This window comes from Macaca mulatta, chromosome 15 (genome assembly GCF_049350105.2).
Source record: "Macaca mulatta isolate MMU2019108-1 chromosome 15, T2T-MMU8v2.0, whole genome shotgun sequence".
NCBI lineage: Eukaryota > Metazoa > Chordata > Mammalia > Primates > Cercopithecidae > Macaca > Macaca mulatta.
The window spans coordinates 100,015,070-100,034,234 of record NC_133420.1 but is presented as its reverse complement, the minus strand read 5'-3'; the positions used below and the strand labels follow the sequence as shown (position 1 = coordinate 100,034,234).

Here is a 19,165-nt window from a genome sequence, read left to right as displayed (position 1 = left end):
ATGCACCACTCAGGGCTGATTCCTGAAGTTGCACTTGTACACCAGGAGTGACACAGAATATTGGCTCATATTTAGCAAAACTTAGAAAACCCCAGAAAATTCCAAAAGAACACTTACCCTGTTGTATGTAATTTTGTGCAGGTAGGCCGGGTGCGGTGGTTTATGCCTGCAATCCCAGCACTTTGGGAGGCCGAGGTGGGCAGATTACCTGAGGTCGGGAGTTCGAGACCAGCCTGACCAACATGGAGAAACCCCGTCTCTACTAAAAATACAAAATTAGCTGGGCGTGGTGGCACATGCCTGTAATCCCAGCTACTAGGGAGGCTGAGGCAGGAGAATCACTTGAACCTGGGAGGCGGAGGTTGTGGTGAGCCGAGATTGCACCATTGCCCTCCAGCCTCCATCTCAAAAAAAAAAAAAAAAAAAAAATTTGTGCAGGTGCACAAAGATGTAGCATATATGTGAGATGCACTTGGCACAGAAAATACTCTTTTACACTGTAGCCCATCAGGGTATCTTTCTAGGCATCTAACAGTTCGATTAAGCTGATACAGGTAATCTGTCAGGCACTAATGGGTCACTCATGATCCTCAGAGCAGCCTTGTAAGGTAGGCAGGGCAGGCATTATTTCCCTTCTTAGGCAGTCAGAAAGGTTCCTGCCCAAATCAAAAGCTGATTGGTGACAAGGAGAGAATCAGCCAAGATTCTCCGGTGCTGAATTTGGGTTCTTCCCATGAGTTCTGCGCCTCGTGGCCTACTAACTTACCAAGGGAGCAACGCCAAAACGCAGAAGATTCAAACATCAGGGAGAGTGACTGAGTCAAAGGAAAACATTACCTGGCTGGGAATAACACTAAGGAGCCCTACTTTGCCTTGACATTAGAGGATTCGTTCTCTTGTTATACATGGTGATTTCGTATTGACTAGATGTTCTTTTGTGTAACAAACTGTAGGAAAACATTGCTTGTGAAAAGAAGCACCATTTGCAGAAGTGACATGGCGCCATCATTCCTTTTAAAACCCAAGCATGCCTGGTTTTATTGAACTTGTTCTTGTGTAAGCCATGGCCTGGATCCATTTATAAACCAGAAGGGGAGGAGAGGAAACTAAAAAATTACTTACTAAATAGACATCAAGCACAGAAGCATTGTCATCCTGCACTTCCAGAGTGTTGGGTTCAGTGGTCAAGTAGATGGTCCCCTCTTCCAAGGTAAATGTTGAACTGGAAGGTAACCCTTTGCTGGAAAAATAAAGATGAATGATGAGCATGAGGGCCCCAGAACAAAATCTAAAGACACCTCCAAAGTTGTGGCTAAAGAGGGCAGCTTTTGGGGATGAAAACTTTTGAGAATTTGAAGGATATATGGTTATACCTGGAGACATGGTCACTTGAGTTTAAAGAATTCGGTTTTAGGCCACGCGCAGTGGCTCATGCCTGTAATCCCAGCACTTTGGGAGGCTGAGGCAGGCAGATCATGAGGTCAAGAGATCAAGACCATCCTGGCCAACATGGTGAAACCCTGTCTCTACTAAAAATACAAAAATTAACTGGGTGTGGTGGCGCGCACCTATAGTCCCAGCTACTCAGGAGGCTGAGGCAGAAGAATCGCTGGAACTCAGGAGGCGGAGGTTGCAGTGAGCTGAGATCACACCACTGCACTCCAGCCTGGTGACAGAGTGAGACTCTGTCTCAAAAAAAAAAAAAAAAAAAAAAAAGTATTCGGTTTTACTAGAAGTGCGTTTTCTTTCTCTAGCAGCACACGAGATACCTCACTGCATTTTGGAGAGGGGATTTGTGGGTCCTATGCCTTGTGAGTGCTGGGAGGGGCTCATTAGTTATCTTTGACTTCGAATGACTGGTTCTTGCTGCTTCAATTTACAGTATTTATACTATACTAGTTTACAAAAGATAACCTTGGGCATCATTAGCACTGATGATTTATCTTTTTTTTCCTCTTTTTTTTTTTTTTCTTTTTCAATTACATCAGTAGTTCTCAAACTTACATGTGCCTCAGAATCCCCTGGAGGGCTGGTTAGAATGCAATTTCTTGGATCCCTCTCACAAAGCTTCTGAGCCAGAATCTGGCATAGAGCCCATGGATTTGCATTTCTGACAAGCTCCCAGGTGATGCTCACACTGATGGTTCAAGGACCACACTTGGAGTAACAATGAACCACATAAACACAGAGCATTGTGCTATGTCCTCTGCGAGGACAGCTGGAGCGCACCCTTAGTAACTACGACAATACCAAAAGCCAAAGGAATGCACATAGAGCCAACCGAGGAGAAACCACCCTTGTTTGTTGTGATATAACCAGTGTTAACTGTTGAAACTGTTGAAGTAACTGGTCCTTTTTTTCTTTTTCTTTGTTTTTTTGAGACTGAGTCTTGCTCTGTCACCCAAGCTGGAGTGCAGTGGCATGATCTCAGCTCACTGCAATACTGCAGTCTCCACTTCCTGGGTTCCAGTGATTCTCTTTCCTCAGGCTCCTGAGTAGCTGGGATCACAGGCGTGCACCACCACGCGTGGCTAATTTTTGTATTTTTAGTAGAGATGGGGTTTCACCATGTTGGCCAGGCTGCTCTCAAACTCCTGACCTCGTGATTCGCCCACCTCGGCCTCCCAAAATGCTGGGACTACAGGCATGAGCCACCACATGCAGCAAATTGTGTGGATCTTAAGAGGTAAGGTTCACTTGTATTTTTCCTGATCACAAAAGTCATAAAGAGGCTGGGTGCAGTGGCTCATACCTCTAATCCCAGCACTTTGGGAGGCCAAGGTGGGCAGATCATCTGAGGTCAGGAGTTCGAGAGTGGCCTGGCCAATATGGTGAAACCTCATCACTACTAAAAATGCAAAATATTAGCTGGGAGTGGTGGCACACGCCTGCAATCCCAGCTACTCGGGAGGCTGAGGCAGGAGAAGCACTTGAACCCGGGAGGCAGAGGTTGCAGTAAGTCAAGATTGTGCCACTGCACTCCAGACTGGGTGACAGAGTGAGACTCCATCTCAAAAAAAAAAAAAAGCCCCCCCTCAAAAAACTAAGTTTTTTCATTCTTGAGTTTTTATTTATGATTTTTATTTTCTTCCTAATATTAAGTGTATCAAATGTATTAATATATATCAAATACATATTATTATATAATATTGTATTATATATTAATATTACCTATAATTAATATATTAATATGTATATGTTATATCTATAATATGTATATTAATATGTATCAATATAATACTAATTATAGATATTAATATATAATATATAATACAATATTATATATAATATTAATATGTATTTGAAATATATAAAATAATATTCTGGAAGCTCATATATAAAAGAATATTCTGGAAGTGCTTTTTCTTTTTAAATTTTTATTTTTTTAAAGTTTAATTTTGAAATAACTTTAACCTCACAGAAAAAGGGAAGGAATGCTGAAAAGTCTAGGGTACCCTTCCTATCATTTGACCATATTTGCTTTGTCATTATTTATTTATAAATACCCATAAGCATTTTTTCCTGAACCATTTGGGGAGACTAAATTGCATACAAGTCATTCCTTTACCCGTAAGCCCATCAGTGTGAATTTCCTAAAAACAAGGACATTCTTTTATATAATACAGTACAATTATCAAAATCAGGAAATGTAAAATGATATAATACCATGATCTAATCTATAGTTGATATGGTTTGGGTCTGTGTCCCTCCCATCTAAATCTCCTCTTGAACTGTACTCTCATAATCCCCATGTGTTGGGGGAGGGACCTGGTGGGAGATAATTAAATCATGGGGGCAGTTTCCCCCATGTTGTTCTCATGGTAGTGAATAAGTCTCATGAGATATGATGTTTTATAAGGGGTTTCTGCTTTTGCTTCTCTTCCTTTCTCCCTTGCCACTGCCATGTGAGAAGTGCCTTTAGCCTTCCGCCATGATTGTGAGGCCTCCCCAGCCACACAGAACTATGAGTCCATAAAACCTATTTTTCTTCCCAGTCTTGGGTATGTCTTTATCAGCAGTGTGAAAACGGACTAATACAATAGTCCGCATTTAAATTTTGCCAAAAATTTATGTTTTATTATTTATTTATTTTGAGACGGAGTCTCCCTCTGTTGCCCAGGCTGGAGTGCAATGGCACGATCTTGGCTCACTGTACCCTCTGCCTCCCAGGTTCAAGTGATTCTACTGCCTCAGACTCCCGAGCAGCTGGGATTATAGGCACCTGCCACCATGCCTGGCTAATTTTTTTATTTTTAGTAGAGACCGAGTTTTACTGTTGGCCAGGCTGGTCTCGAATTCCTGGCCTCAAATGATCCACCCGCCTCGGCCTCCCAAAGTGCTGGGATTATAGGCATGAGCCACCGTGTCTGGCCCCAAAATTAATTAATTAATTTTTTGAGAAAGTTTCACTCTCGTCACCCAAGCTGGAGTGCAATGGCGTGATCTCGGTTCACTGCAATCTCTGCCTCCTGGGTTCAAGCGATTCTCCTTTCTCAGCCTCCCGAGTAGCTGAGATTACAGGTGCTTGCCACCCCGCCTGGATAATTTTCATATTTTAGTAGAGACAGGGTTTTGCCACGTTGGCCAGGCTGGTCTTGAACTCCTGACCTCAGGTGATCCACCCGCCCCAGCCTCCCAAAGTGCTGGGATTACAGGTGTGAGCCACAGTGCCCAGGCTCCAAAATTTATTTTTTTTAAATGATGCTACATGCATATAAGTGTAATAGATAGCAGAAAGTAATTCTCTTTCTCCTGCCCTCGTGTGATCCAGCATTCTCCTCCCTAGAGGCAAACCCACCCATTTTGACAGTATTTTTCAATCTAAAATTTACCTTTTATCTTTGGAAGCTATGAGTAAGCCACTGGCATGGTTAAGACAAAATTAAAATACAAAAATTAATTAGAATATTATTTGAGACTTGACAGGTACATTTATCAATTATTTTAGCTAAAATATAGTATGATTACAGAAAAAAGAAATATCAGATTTACTTAGTATCGTAAGGTCAAAATTTGATAAAATCAAATGGGCATCTTTCTTTTTTTAAAAACTTTGTTATTTATACTGTTTTTCGCACATATTAGAAGTGTCCTATCTTAGTAAGTAGAATATTTTGAATATCATTAAATTTGGGGGACAAAAATGAGGCTCATCGAGACGTGTATCCAGATTATATAAAGAACTCTTATAATAGCAATAAAAAGGCAAATAACCCAATTTAAAAATGAGCAAAGAATCTGGAGAGGTCTCCAAAGAAGACATGAATGGCCAATACGCATATAAAAAGATGCTTAATATCCTTAGTCATAAGGAAAATGCAAATCAAAACTACAGTGAGATACCACTTTCACAGCTACTGGGATAGTTATCATAGAAAATCAGGAAAATAAAACTTGTTGGAGAGGAGGTAAAGCAACTGAAGCCCTCATACACTGCTGATGGGAATGTATTCGATAAAATGGTGCAGCTACTTCAGAAAACTGGTGTGTCCTCAAAGCAATATGATACACCAATTCCACTCCCACATATATATCCAAGAAAAATGAAAACATGTCAGCACACAAGCTTGTATATGAGTATTTGCAGTAGCATTATTCATAGTAGCCAGAAAGTGGAAACAACTCAAACATCCACCAATTGACGAATGGACAAATAATTCATAAAACGGAGTATTATTCAGTAATAAAAAGAGTAAAGCGCTGATATATGCAACAACATGAGGAAACCTTGAAAACATTATGCCAAGTGAAAGATGCCAGTCATAGAGGACCACATATTACATAATTTCATTTATGTAAAATGTGTAAGAAAAGACAAATCAATGGAGACAGAAAAGCAGACTCATGTATCTGGCTCAATGACATGACAGAGTTGGGTTCTGAGATTTCGAGTTCTCTGGTGAAGAGACTGAGTGCAGGCCCATGAAGGCTGGGGGAGCCATCTGCAATGTCCCAGGGCACACGCTGGTATAGCACAGGCATGGGCCGGAGCACCTTCATCCTGTGAAGGGCAGGATGTCCTGCCCAGAGGTTACACACTGCTGGCCTACAAACCCAGTCTGGCTGGAAGAACTGTTTTGAAGAAGAGATCTGTTGGCTCATGCCTGTAATCCCAGCACTCTGGGAGGCCGAGGCAGGTGGATCACCTGAGGTCAGGAATTCAACACCAGCCTGGCCAACATGGCGAAACCCTGTCTCTACTAAAAATACAAAAATTAGCCGGGCGTGGTGGTGGGTGCCTGTAATGCCAGCTACTCGGGAGGCTGAGGCAGGAGAATTGCTTGAATCCAGAAGACAGAGGTTGCAGTGAGCTGAGATCGTGTCATTGCACTCCAGCCTGGGCGACAGAGTGAGACTCTGTCTCAAGGAAAAAAAAAAAAAAAAAAAAAAGGAGATTTGTTTTAGTTTGAATTATTGCCAAATTAAGGAAAATGAAATTCCCACAAAAACCCAGTTTCTTTTGAGAAATGAGAAGAGCGGCCAACTGTAAGCCTACATTTCTGAGTAGCAGTGAGATTGCAGCTGCCTTCCTTAGACCGAGCATGTCCTCTGCATTGCTGCAGGGTCCCCACCTCGCTCTTGAGCGTCCTACCCAGCCTGTTACACTCATGTGCACCACCCCTCCCTGTGTGTCTGCCCAACATCTCTACTTCCAGGATGAGGCTCAGGGAGGTGCAGCGGCTTGCCTGGGTTACACGGTCGCTGAACAGAGTTAGGATCTGAACTCTGTTTTCCAATTAACTACCCTTTTTTACAGTCATTGCTGCTGTCATTTTAGGTATTTGTCATTGCTGAAACCAAGGTAGTGCAGGCAAATGTGCCTGCCTAGGAGCTTGCAAAATAATTATAGAATACCCACAAAAACAAATATGGTATATGATGTTTGGTGTGAGCTGTGGAGATCTTTGTTCTTTTGGGAAGAGTAATAATGAACAGGAAGTTTTGAGGAAAAGTAAGTAAGCAAAATATGCTTTCCAAAACAACATATTTAAAACAATGGATATTAATATTGAACAATGATAATAAAGCTACTTAAGCTTCCAACAATTTAATATTTAAATGAAATTACACATATAAAAGAATTTGGGAAAATATACAGCCCTAAATGAATAATCAGGCATTTATATAGTAAAGTACCATTAAATGTACGTGGAATAATCTGAAATTATTATTTTCTTGGTATTGAGTGTAAGCTGCATAACCAATTAATCTTTCTACTTGTTATCTTCATTATGCAGGATCTACCAAGTGAGACCAGAGCACAGAATAGCATGTTACTTCCCTAAAAGTAGATTAGATATTATCTAGCACCCAAAAAAGATGAGAATACATTTTCAGGAAACAGACACCTGAGCTGAGAAAGCATTAATAGGCAGAGCATAAGCTTTGGAATCAGATGAATCTGACTTTCAATTCTGGCTCTTCGACTTAGTTGTGGGTGATATTGGATAAGTTTCTTAACCCTTCTAAGAGCTCCAGTTTCTCATATGTAAAATGAGAATAATAATACAGAACAAGTAGGGTTGTTGGAGTGATTTATGGTAATGAATGTAGGATGCAAATATTTAGTTATTTAATTTGTATTTTTTAGAGACAGGGTCTGGCTCTGTCATCCAGGCTGGAGTGCAGTGTTGCAATCTTGGCTTGCTGCAGCCTCAGACTCCTGAGCTCAAGTGATCCTCCTGCCTCAGTCTCCCAAGTAGCTGGGACTACAGGCATGTGCCACCATGCCTGGCTTTTCTTTTTAAAATTTTTTTGGTAGAGATGAGGTCTCCCTATATTGCTAAGGCTGGTGTCAAACTCCTGGGCTCAAGTGATCCTCCCAAAGGCCAAGGGTTTAAGAGTCTGGCTGCCTGCTGATGTTCTGCACCATTAAGTTTTGCCACAGTTCTCTCGATTCAGACTGTCTGAGGGCTAATTGCACATAATTTGCAACAAGCCACACAGGCCTGTAATGCACTGCCGTTACAGGCATGAGCTACTGCTCGCAGCTGCAAATAGTTATTGAGTATCCGTGTATGCACGTTGCACCTAGAATGGATCCTAGCACCTAGAATACAGAGATCAAATTTTAAAAGTTTGTGCCTCATGGAACTTACATAGTATTAAAGAAGACAGACAATGAGATAAATATTTAAAATATGTATTATGTTGGCCAAAAGTGCTAAAGAGAAAAAAAAACACACACAGAAAAAAGATAGGAAGTGAGTAGCAGAGGCCAACTCCAAACAGCAAACTGTCTGTGCTCTGCCAGCACAGGATCTCAGGCATGAGCCACATCCTCCACAGGACCCTTATCAAGCCCTCTCAAGTGTCCCTGGGTGGGGACAGACACCTCTGATCAACAGTTCTCTCTAAAGATCACATTCTAATTGCCACTCTTTTCTTGGCCTCACTAACCTCTTTTAAAGGCTGCAGGTGGGTAGTCACCTGAGGGATGTAGAGCTGTTTTTCCGCCATTCAAAAACCAGTTTTGACCTTTGCAAGTGCTACAGTCTCACATTTACTTTTGTTTTGGGCTTTAGCCAAAACAGATACTAAAAATATTTCATTTTAACATTGTGACATTATTTTCAGCAAAGAGAGATTAGTAAAGGTTACATGCACTACTGAAGGGACAGGTGTAACTTTTCTAATTAAGAAATGTTTCACATAGGACATAAAGTCTTCCCTAGGCCTCAAGAACCTATAAACTGTATGCAGGAATATGTATGTGAATGTCCATTGTGGCTTAAAAAATAACGAAATGGGCCAGGCACGGTGGCTCAAGCCTGTAATCCCAGCACTTTGGAAGGCCGAGACGAGTTGGATCACGAGGTCAGGAGATCAAGACCATCCTGGCTAACACGGTGGAACCCCGTCTCTACTAAAAAAAATACAAAAAACTAGCTGGGCGTGGTGGCGGGCGCCTGTAGTCCCAGCTACTCGGGAGGCTGAGGCGGGAGAATGGCGTAAACTCGAGAGGCGGAGCTTGCAGTGAGCCGAGATAGCGCCACTGCACTCCAGCCTGGGCGACAGAGCGAGACGCTGTCTCAAAAAAAAAAAAAAAAAAATAATAATAATAATAACGAAATGTAATTATCAAAAGAATAAGGAGATAACGCAAGAATAAGCCATCTAATTCAAATAAACGCATCCATAGTCTACAGCAAAGTCTTCTCTTGAAGATGCCCCAAGCAGTAAAGGTAATATAATTTTTTTTCTTTTGAGATGGAGTCTCGCTGTCACCCAGGCTCGAGTGCAGTGGTGCAATCTCCGCTCACTGCAACCTCCAACCTCCCAGGCTTAAGCGATTCTCCTGCTTCAGCCTCTCAAGTAGCTGGGACTACAGGCACGCACCACCATGCCCAGCTACTTTTTTTTTTTTTTGTAGTTTTAGTAGAGATGGGGTTTCACCATGTTGGCCAGGCTGGTCTTGAACTCCTGGCCTTGGGCAATCTACCCACATCAGCCTCCCTGAGTGCTGGGATTACAGGCGTGAGAAACCGTGTACGGCCAGTACTATACATTTAAAAAAAGGATTTTCATTTAAATGTCTATGACATTGATCAATTTAACATTCATTGCTCCTCAGTTCTGACTTTGGGAAGTACTCTTGCTTTTGTCCTGATATTTTTACTGCATTGTTGATTTCCTGGGCACAAGCCTATTTAGAATCAATTTCTAATTTATCTGGCCGAGAGTTTCCTAGGTTCTGTTTTAGGGGTCACTTACAAGCAAAGATACCTCTCTTGGGAGGAATGTCCTGAAAATCTAGTGGTCAGGTCAGAGTACCCACCATTTCTCAGACTCGTGGCTTGGGAAGATCCAGTTATAGAAGCAAATTTACGCGACTGGGTTTAGGAGTCTGGCTGCCCGCCTAGGTTCTGCACCATCAAGTTTTGCCACAATTCTCTTGATTCAGACTATCTGAGGGCTAATTGCATGTAATTTGCAACAAGCCACACAGGAAACTGTTAATCTACTCAGCTCTGTTCTTCCCTTGTAAAAACACAGAAACTGCCAACTCTTCCCCGGCTCTGTGCTCTGCTCTCTGAACAAGTCATAAACTTCCCACAGGTGAGAGCAGTGCAGGAGGAGCGATTTTTCTTCCTGGCTCTCTCTCTAGGAGGGCACGTTAATGGCACCCTGATGCCACGCAGGCCTCTGTCATTTACAAAAAATAAAAAAAAAGATTCTTTTGGTTATCAGCAACATTAGTTTGGCTTCACTGGAGAGCATTAGCCTGGCTGGACCGCTGAAAACAGTCATTGATAATTTTCATAGCCTGGAACACTCTGATTTCTGTTTGCAGACCTAATGAGTGTTTTATAGCTAATTCTCATGAGAGCATTTGTTCGGGGAACATATGGTACTATCCACAGTTTTTGTCTTTTAAAAGTCATTCTCCCACTGCCTCAATTTGTTTTAATCGAAGTAATAAACATCATAATTAAGCACACAACACAGATGACTTCTGATGAAAACCAACAACCTCCTGCCCTCCCCACCCCAACAACCTCCTGCCCTCCCCACCCCCACCCTCCACCATTCCCTAGGGGCAGCAGCCCTTTTTGGGATTTCTCTTTTAATATTTTCTGGTGATTCCCTTCATGTCTTTTGATTAATCAGGGGATAAAAGATTCTTAACCTAAGGCAGCATCCATTGATTCACTATGAAGGACATTTACCCTCTTCTACCCCATATCTTCTCCCAAGGTTTGCTATTTATATTTTACTTTGTAACTGTAAATAACATACCTAGTGAGCTTTTTTATTCCATCAACCACATACCATATCCTTTAACTCCCCACATTATTTCACCTTTGTCCCTGCTTTCCCCTCTCACTTCATATTAGACACACTTAAAAAAAACCAAACAACTTTTATCTCTACTTTGTCAGGGCTGTTCATATTTATATCCTATCTTGCAGCTATAAGAAAATTGCTCCCTCTTTGTCCACAGATTGGCTCTAAAATTAGAAATTCGACACATAGGGTTTAGAGTATTGTGACTATATAAATATTATATACTGCCCGGTCAACAGTGAGCTAGGGTTATATTTCCCTCTCTGGGTTCAGAGTCATAATAGCTGGCTCATGCAAAGAAAACCGTTTCCCAAATCAAAGTTAAATGGAGTCTTTTTTTTTCCCCCTACGTTTGCTTAAATTCATGCCACATTTTAGGCTGCTTCATGTTAGGAGATTTTCGCCCTTCAGAAACTGTCATGTGGGGAAGAAACCTCAGAGAACATCCAGGCAAAGGACAGAGGCCTTGATACAAGCTCTGCGTCTTTGATTATTGGTTACAATGCTGGGCAAGTTATGACACTGAGCTCCTAGTTCCTCATCTGTGGGTGGGAAAGATGCCCAGCCCATCTCACAAGGCCAGCAAGAGGATCAGTTTGGATAGTGCAAGACAAAGAAAGGCCAAGAGAGGGTAAAGCTCTTTTGGATAAGCAAACAGGAGTATCGCCAGGACTCCTACCTCTGAGACTCTGCCTGTTTTCACGGGGCTTTGATGAGGTCTGCTTGCATAGAGAGATTTACCATAAGACCTTGGAAAGAATTTCTTTTCTGCTCTTAGTTTAGCTACCGGAACATTAACTGATAACAAATGTAGACAGGAAAGCCGTTCCTGCAGAGAAAATCCACAAATACAGCCTGGTCTCACCTAATGGCTACAAAGGCTTGTTTAGTACCAGAGCCACACTCCGCTTACGGGCAAGCCCATTCCAGCATGACCCAGGCGCTTCTGAAGTGACAGTCAAACCAACACCTTGTGCCCCACTCGGAAAAAGCTCAACTTTGGTTGGGGCAGGGAGTGGGTGACGATACTATACGGTGTGGAAATTCACAAGCACTAGCGCTAGAGCTCCTGCTGCAGCCTGGACAGTGTCGGCGTGTGGCAAATCTCATGCTCCTGCCAGGACAGAGCAGCTCCTTCATGCTCAGCCCTTGGCTGAGTGTGTGGGCACGTCTACAAGACCCCGCAACATGGACCCAGGGAAGTAGAAAAGCTTTGACCACAGTCACTGCACCCAGAATGCTTAGCCGCCTACCATCAAACAGGAGGCTTTCAGAGATCTGCTTGTTTCTGCCTTTTTCTCACTTTCAGCCCTGAGCATGGCTGCTGCTCTTCCCCACTCTCCCACTTTTGCTATTTTTAGACAAGGAGACTGCCTGTTTCTAATGAAGGCAGCAGAGCAGCACAGCAGCAGGCTCTCTTCTGGTATCAACTGATGGCTCCCCTCCCCCCAAGTGAGCACCAGAGGCACGAAGCCTGCTGCAGGCACAGCTCAGAGGGCAGCACTTATAACCCATAGGCAGGAAGAGACTCAAACAGTGTTTCCAGGCTTATTCATTGTGAGGACAGAAGCCACGATGGCTCAGAGAACTGGCAGTGACTGAGCTCCTGCCACCAGCAGCCTCGGAGGTGAGCAGAGGGCCCCCTCTCCCTTTGAGGGGAGTGAGTGTGTGTCTGTGTGTGTGGCTGGAGGGAGAAACCTTTTCAAAGAGGAACCCTCATCCAAGTTCAGGGACCTTTTTCACCACATATCTCCATGAGATTTATTTTTCTTTCCAATATCATACCCCAACATGTACACACACAAGCACACGTTTAAAGCTAGCAGGCATTGTTGACTGCGATGTTTATACTGTGATGACTGTATTACACACGTTATTTCATTTACTCATTAAAAATAACCCTGTTAGGTGAGGTCTCTGGCTATTTATTTTGTACATTTGAGTATTAAGACTATCTTGTCTGACCTCTGGTGGCATTTGGATTTGACGTAGGTCTGACTGGAGTAATATGTCCCATACATATTGCTTTGAGCCATCCAATCACTGCAGAAAATTAGCCCTTTCGTGTGTTTCTAAGCTATCCCCAGCAACCAAGTTTCAATTATAAAAGAGAAAAAGAAATACAGAGATCCATTTCTCAATGACAAATCTATTTCTATAGACAAGTCTTGATTATTTGATTTCATCAAAGGAACAAGGAATAGATGTTAAAGTATAACAACAGAAACCTTCGACACCCCCACTCATACCACATACAGAAATTAATTTGAGATGAATCACAGACAAAATGTGAAAGTTAAATCTAGAAAGCTTCCAGGAGAAAACAAAGGATAACGTTTTCATGCCCTTGGGGTCATGTCTAAGAAGGGGCAGAAGAGAACTTGCTGGTGGGATGGGGGAATGTTCTTTATCTTGATCTGGGTGATGGTGACTTGGGTACATAATTTTCAAAATTTATGGAACTATAAAGATTTCTGCATTTTTACTATATATAAATTTTACTTTAATAATGAACTGTCAGCATAATAAATAGTATCTGCTTTTCTCCCTACAAAACTACCAATCATCCATTCAAATGTATACTGAGTGCCTACTTCATTCCAAGTGCTGGGCTTAAACTAAAAAATAAGCAGACATGGTCAGAACACCAACTGAGGGAGCTTCCCAAAATGTTGGGGCAACAACCTAAGTGTGCCTTATTTGATGAATGGTTAAAGAAAACTGTGGTATACATATACAAAGGAATAGTATTCATCCTTAAACAAGAAGGAAATTCTGCCACCTGGAACAACATGGATGAACCTGGAGGACATATGCTAAGTGAAATAAGCCAGACTCAAAACGACAAACACTGCGCGAACTCATTTGTAAAATCTAAGAAAGCTGAACTCATAAAAGCAGAGACTAGAATGATAGTTACTGGTGGAAAGAAGAGGAAGTGAGGAGGTGTCAGCCAAAATGTATGCCAGATGAGGAAGTTCTGGAGATCTGAGGCACAGCATGATGACCATAGTTAATAATCATGTATTGTATACTTGAGATTTGCTAGGAGTGTTGATCTTAAGGGTTCTCACAACACAAAAAATATACTCATGTGAAGTGGCAGATATGTTAATTTTCTTGATGTGGTATCATTTTACAATGTATCATTAAATATATACAATTTTTAGCCGGGCACAATGGCACAGGCCTGTAATCATTCCCAAATTCCTAAATGTGACCCTATCTGGGAATGAGTTTGTTGCAGATGTAATTAGTTAAGATCAGGTCATACTGGAATAGGGTGCGTCCTACTTCAGTATGACTGGTGTTCTTATAAAAAGGAGACTTTGGGAGGCCGAGGCGGGCGGATCACAAGGTCAGGAGATCGAGACCACAGTGAAACCCCGTCTCTACTAAAAATACAAAAAATTAGCCGGGCGCGGTGGCGGGCGCCTGTAGTCCCAGCTACTCAGGAGGCTGAGGCAGGAGAATGGCGGGAACCCGGGAGGCGGAGCTTGCAGTGAGCCGAGATCGCGCCACTGCACTCCAGCCTGGGCAACAGCATGAGACTCCGTCTCAAAAAAAAAAAAAAAAAAAAAAGGAGAAATTTGGGCATAGACAGAGACACAGACACACAAAGAAAGCTCCGTGGAAGATAAAGGCAGAGATATACGAGCCAAGGAATGTCAAAGATTGCCAGCACAGCACCAGAAGCTAGCAGAGGGGCATGGAACAGATTCTTCTTTACAGCCTCAGAAGGAAAACCCTGTTGACACCTGGATCTCGAACTCCTGGCCTCCAGAACTGTGAGACAAATTTCTGTTGTTTAAGCCATCCAGTTCATGGTACTTTGTCAGGGCAGCTTAGCAAACTAATACTGGTGGTATAAATGCCTGAAGGACAAGCTGGCCTCGGCAAATAGGCTGACTCACTGACTTTCCCTCCATAATACCACCTTGGGAAAAAAGAACTCACTGACATGCATCCATAAACAAACACCTTAACTTTTAGGAAGTTTATACTTTAGGCCACTGAAAGAAAGTACAATTCATATTTCTTGCTAAACACTACATTTTCTGTCTTTAAAAAGTAAGACCTGGCTGGGTGCAGTGGCTCATACCTGTAATCCCAGCACTTTGGGAGGCTAAGGCAGATGGATTGTTTGAGTCCAGGAGTTTGAGAGCAGCCTGGGCAACATGGAAAACCCTGTCTCTACATTAGCTGGGCACGCTGGCACGCACCTGTAGTCCCAGTCACTTGGAAGGCTGGGGTGGGAGGGCTGCTTGAGCTCACAAGGCTGAGGCTGCAGTGAGCTGTGATCACGCCACTGCACTCTAGCCTGGGTGACACAGCAAAACTGTCTCAAAACCAACCAACCTAACAAACAAAAACCCAGAACAAAAAGCAAGGCTCTTCTTCAGTAAAATCCAGCAAACATTTTTTTGAAACCTTTTTTATTGACCAGGAATTGCTAGATAGCGTTTGTGCCTTAGCTTTCAGACTCTACTCAGGTTGTCACCATGTCAATGTGCTAAAAACACACGGTTAAAATGAGCACCCTCAGCATGTAAGTGGTATCCTTCAGTTAAAACCCACATTACTATTAGGTCTGCAGAAGCTGCTGGAAAAAATAATATGAAAACAGATTAGAAAAGCAGCTTCGCTCTCTCAGATGTACACTGTAATTATAACTGTTCAGAGCTATTGGAAAATCATAAACAGAATTGATTTTCTGTGCTTGCTAGCTTCAAAGAGGTGCAGAATGACAGGAAAGTTCTCTCATTCGTGGCTAGGCTGACACCAAACAAATTACGAGTTCTGATCTGACTAATCAGAAAATGTCACAGAAGCTACTGGTCTCTGTTATACAGGTCGACACCTGTCCTGAGTCACTAGGAACATAAGCAGTTTGGGGATAGACATACTTGCTCTGGTTTCTAAATCATGGTATAGCTTTAGTAATCTCTGGCAGTGGTTCTTTTATATACTATAAAAGTTAACCTTGACCCTTTCTGTAAGTTAAGGATCAAGGCTAGGTGTGTTAGAATCTGACATTAGTAACACTCCAATCACTTAAATAGTGGTTCTCAAGCTTTAATGTGCATTAGAATTGACAACAGGAAGCTGCATTTTAAACACCTTGTTTCAGAAGCAGGTGATTCTAGAGCCTATACTTTAAGAAATGCCGGCTTAGAGAAATGGTAAAGCAGTAAGATGTGCAGTCTAGAAACGGTGTGGTATGCTTCTAAGAATGACTGAGGACCAGAATGATCCATCTTAGCAAGAATGAAGATTAGGGCTGAGTGTGGTGGCTCACACCTGTAATCCCAGCACTTTGGGAGGCTGAGGTGGGAGGATTTCTTGAGTCCAGGAGTTTGAAACCGGCCTGGGCAACAGAGTGAAACCCCATTTCTACAAAAAATTAGCCAGGCATGGTGGCACGCACCTGTAGTTCCAGCTACTTGGGAAGCTGGGGTGGGAGGATCGCTCGAGCCCGGGAGGTGAAGGTTGCAGTGAGCCAAGATCATGCCAACTGCGCTCCAGCCTAGGTGACAGTGCGAGACCCTGTCTCCCTGCCCCCGAAAAAAATGTTGAGTAAGATATAGGTCAAAGGGAACTGCTGAAGGCCCTGCCTGTGCCTCCTGGCTTGGTGCTAACTGCTCCAGTGCTGGTGTTTAGAGTCTGTAGGGGTTAGCATTCTGGCTCAGGAGGCTGGGGCCTGGCTGGTGTTCAGGAGCTCTGAATTCCACTTAGGTCAGGTATGTAACCATTTACCATGTCACGCTGAATAAATCCTACCTTCCAGAAAGCACATATAAGTAAACTAATAAATAATTAGGCCTTTGGTTAAGAACCATGAACATGCTGCCCATTATTTTACACTGTTTATAGACCTGACTTCTTGTTACATATTAATGTGCTTAGCCATCTGTAAATACAAATATTAATGTTTACAAGCTGTCACTGAAATGATATACCCTTTTCCCATGTTTTTGACCTACTCTTGAAAAGTCTAAATTATCCATTTTCAGAGTCCAATTTAAGCTTTTGTTATTTTGGATAATGCCTATCTTTCATAGGTATGTCTAAATCCTATTTACATAAAATTTCTTAATGGCTATTACTAAAAATGCTCTCAAAGTATTTATCATTGATGTATCTACATATCTACAGCCTCTCCTTAGATTTTTTTTCTTGTTAATGTGTTTGTTTTACTTTATTTTATTTTTCTGAGATGGCGTCTCGCTCTGTCACCCAGGCTGGAGTGCAGTAGTGCGATCTCAGCTCACTGCAACAGATGAGGTTGTTGTATTACGTCTGAGCTGATGCAGGAGCAGGCATTGGAAGGCTTTAGTTCTTGCCTTGTGGTCTCCCCTTCTAACCAGCATTACTTAGCTGGGGCTTGCTTGGGCAGTCACTTTATCTTTCTGAGCTTGTTCTTATCCCTATCACAGTGACAAAAATCACTCTCCTTATTCACAACAGGGTTGATGTCAACAATAATATGTGCAAGTGTCTACCATCTGCTTGCCCTCAGAAGGCACCTATTAGATGTCCTTGCTCATGCTGGAGGTGCCTGAATTTACTCTCCTCACTGTCTCCTGGTCCCTGCAGCAGTTGGGAGAATTCAGTGAGGTTGATTGTTACAAAATTTGTCCCTTGTGTTCAATACATTTTAGTTGTTATTAGTATTATCGTTGAAGATAATTATATAAAGAAACACATGTTATAGACTTGACTGGCTCAGAAGGAGTTGTGTACCAGTAAAGGTTTAACAACCAGCATTTGGAGGAAAAACCCATGTGCATATGTATGTACATAAGGTTTTTATTTTTTTATTTTTATATTTTTATTTTTTGAGAGAGAGTCTTGCTTGCTGTGTTGCCCAGGATGGAGTACGGTCGCATGATCTTGTCTCACTACAACGTCTGCCTCCCAGGTTCAAGAGATTCTCCTGCCTTAGCCTCCCAAGTAACTGGGATTACAAGCATGCACCACCACACCTGGCTAATTTTTGTATTGTTCGTAGAGACGGGGTTTCACCACATTGGCCAGGCTGGTCTTGAACTCCTGTCCTCAGGTAATCCACCTGCCTCGATCTCCCAAAGTGCCTGGACAACATAAGGTTTTTAAAATAAACTTTACTAATAAAGAATGTGGGCTGGACATGGTGGCTTAGGCCTGTATTCCCAGCCTTGGGAGGCTGAGACAGGCAGATCACTTGAGGCCAGGAGTTTGAGACCAGCCTGGCCAACATGGTGAAACCCCATCTCTACTAAAAATACAAAAATCAGCTGGGCATGGTGGCACGTTCCTGTAGTCCCAGCTACTTGGGAGGCTGAGGCACAAGAATCGCTTGAACCCAGGAGGCAGAGGTCACAGTGAGTCGAGATCATGCCACTGCACTCCAGCCTGGGTGACAAGAGCGAAATTCCATCTCAAAAAAAGAAAAAAAAAAAAATGTGTAGTAGAAAATTTAAAATAATAAAATACACAATAATTTTTGCCATAAGTTCCATATAACCAATTGATTGTCACAGAATGCTTTTCTAGATTTTTGCAGTTTCGTATCTTTAGCCAATCTATGACTGCAACTGGTGAATAATGAAGTTCCATTTCAACATGGTATTGGTTGATATTTTCCTTTATATTAATAGGACAAAAATAAAATAAAGACATCAGTCAGAAATTCATTCTTTCGTCAATGGTATGAGAGACATTTTTGCTGAAGGGAAATATAATTTTCAAATACTAGATTATTTCCTCAAAGAAATAGGTGTGCTTTTGTCAATTCTCACAGCTATAGATACAAAGCATTTCTAAGTTTAGAAAACAGATAATCAACAAAACAATAAACCTAGGCTTAATTTATAGCACTTTTCAACTGCTGTGAAATAAACATTTCTACGTTAATACATCAAGGTGATGCCACTGAATGCCAGGAGGCAATGCACAGTAGCCCACCATTAGATAGTATATCCATGATGTAGATAAATATACATAAATTATCTCAAGAGCATAGATAATAGTAGGTAAGTAGTGGAATAATTAAGAAGAGATCAGTTTTGACTATTACCTTTTAAAAAATACAGTTCATTTAATTGTAAGTTTATATAATTTGATTGTTAATAATGGCTGTTCTTCATGGCATTGGTACCAAAACAGATATATAGACCAATGGAACACAACAGAGGCCTCAGAAAGAACACCACACATCTAGAACCATCTGATCTTTGACAAACCTGACAAAAACAAGCAATGGGGAAAGGATTCCTTATTTAACAAATGGTGTTGGGAAAACCGGCTAGCCATATGCAGAAAACTGAAACTGGATCCCTTCCTTATACCTTACACAAAAATTAACTCAAGATGGATTAAAGATTTAAATATAAAA

At 42.0% G+C, this 19,165-nt stretch overlaps 1 protein-coding gene across 3 annotated transcripts in view; it reads right to left on the bottom strand.

Annotated features, from left to right (window-relative positions):
* PIP5K1B (phosphatidylinositol-4-phosphate 5-kinase type 1 beta) overlaps positions 1-19,165 on the bottom strand; it is a 306,505-nt gene that overhangs the window by 17,389 nt on the left and 269,951 nt on the right. For 2 of the 3 annotated variants that reach the window (XM_015117852.3, XM_077966191.1), the window contains exon 14: positions 1,123-1,240. The exons of the other annotated variant lie outside the window; for it this stretch is intronic. In XM_015117852.3, coding sequence (XP_014973338.1) covers positions 1,123-1,240 — 118 coding nt within the window. The remainder of the gene's footprint in view (positions 1-1,122; positions 1,241-19,165) is intronic. 3 annotated transcript variants of the gene reach the window in all.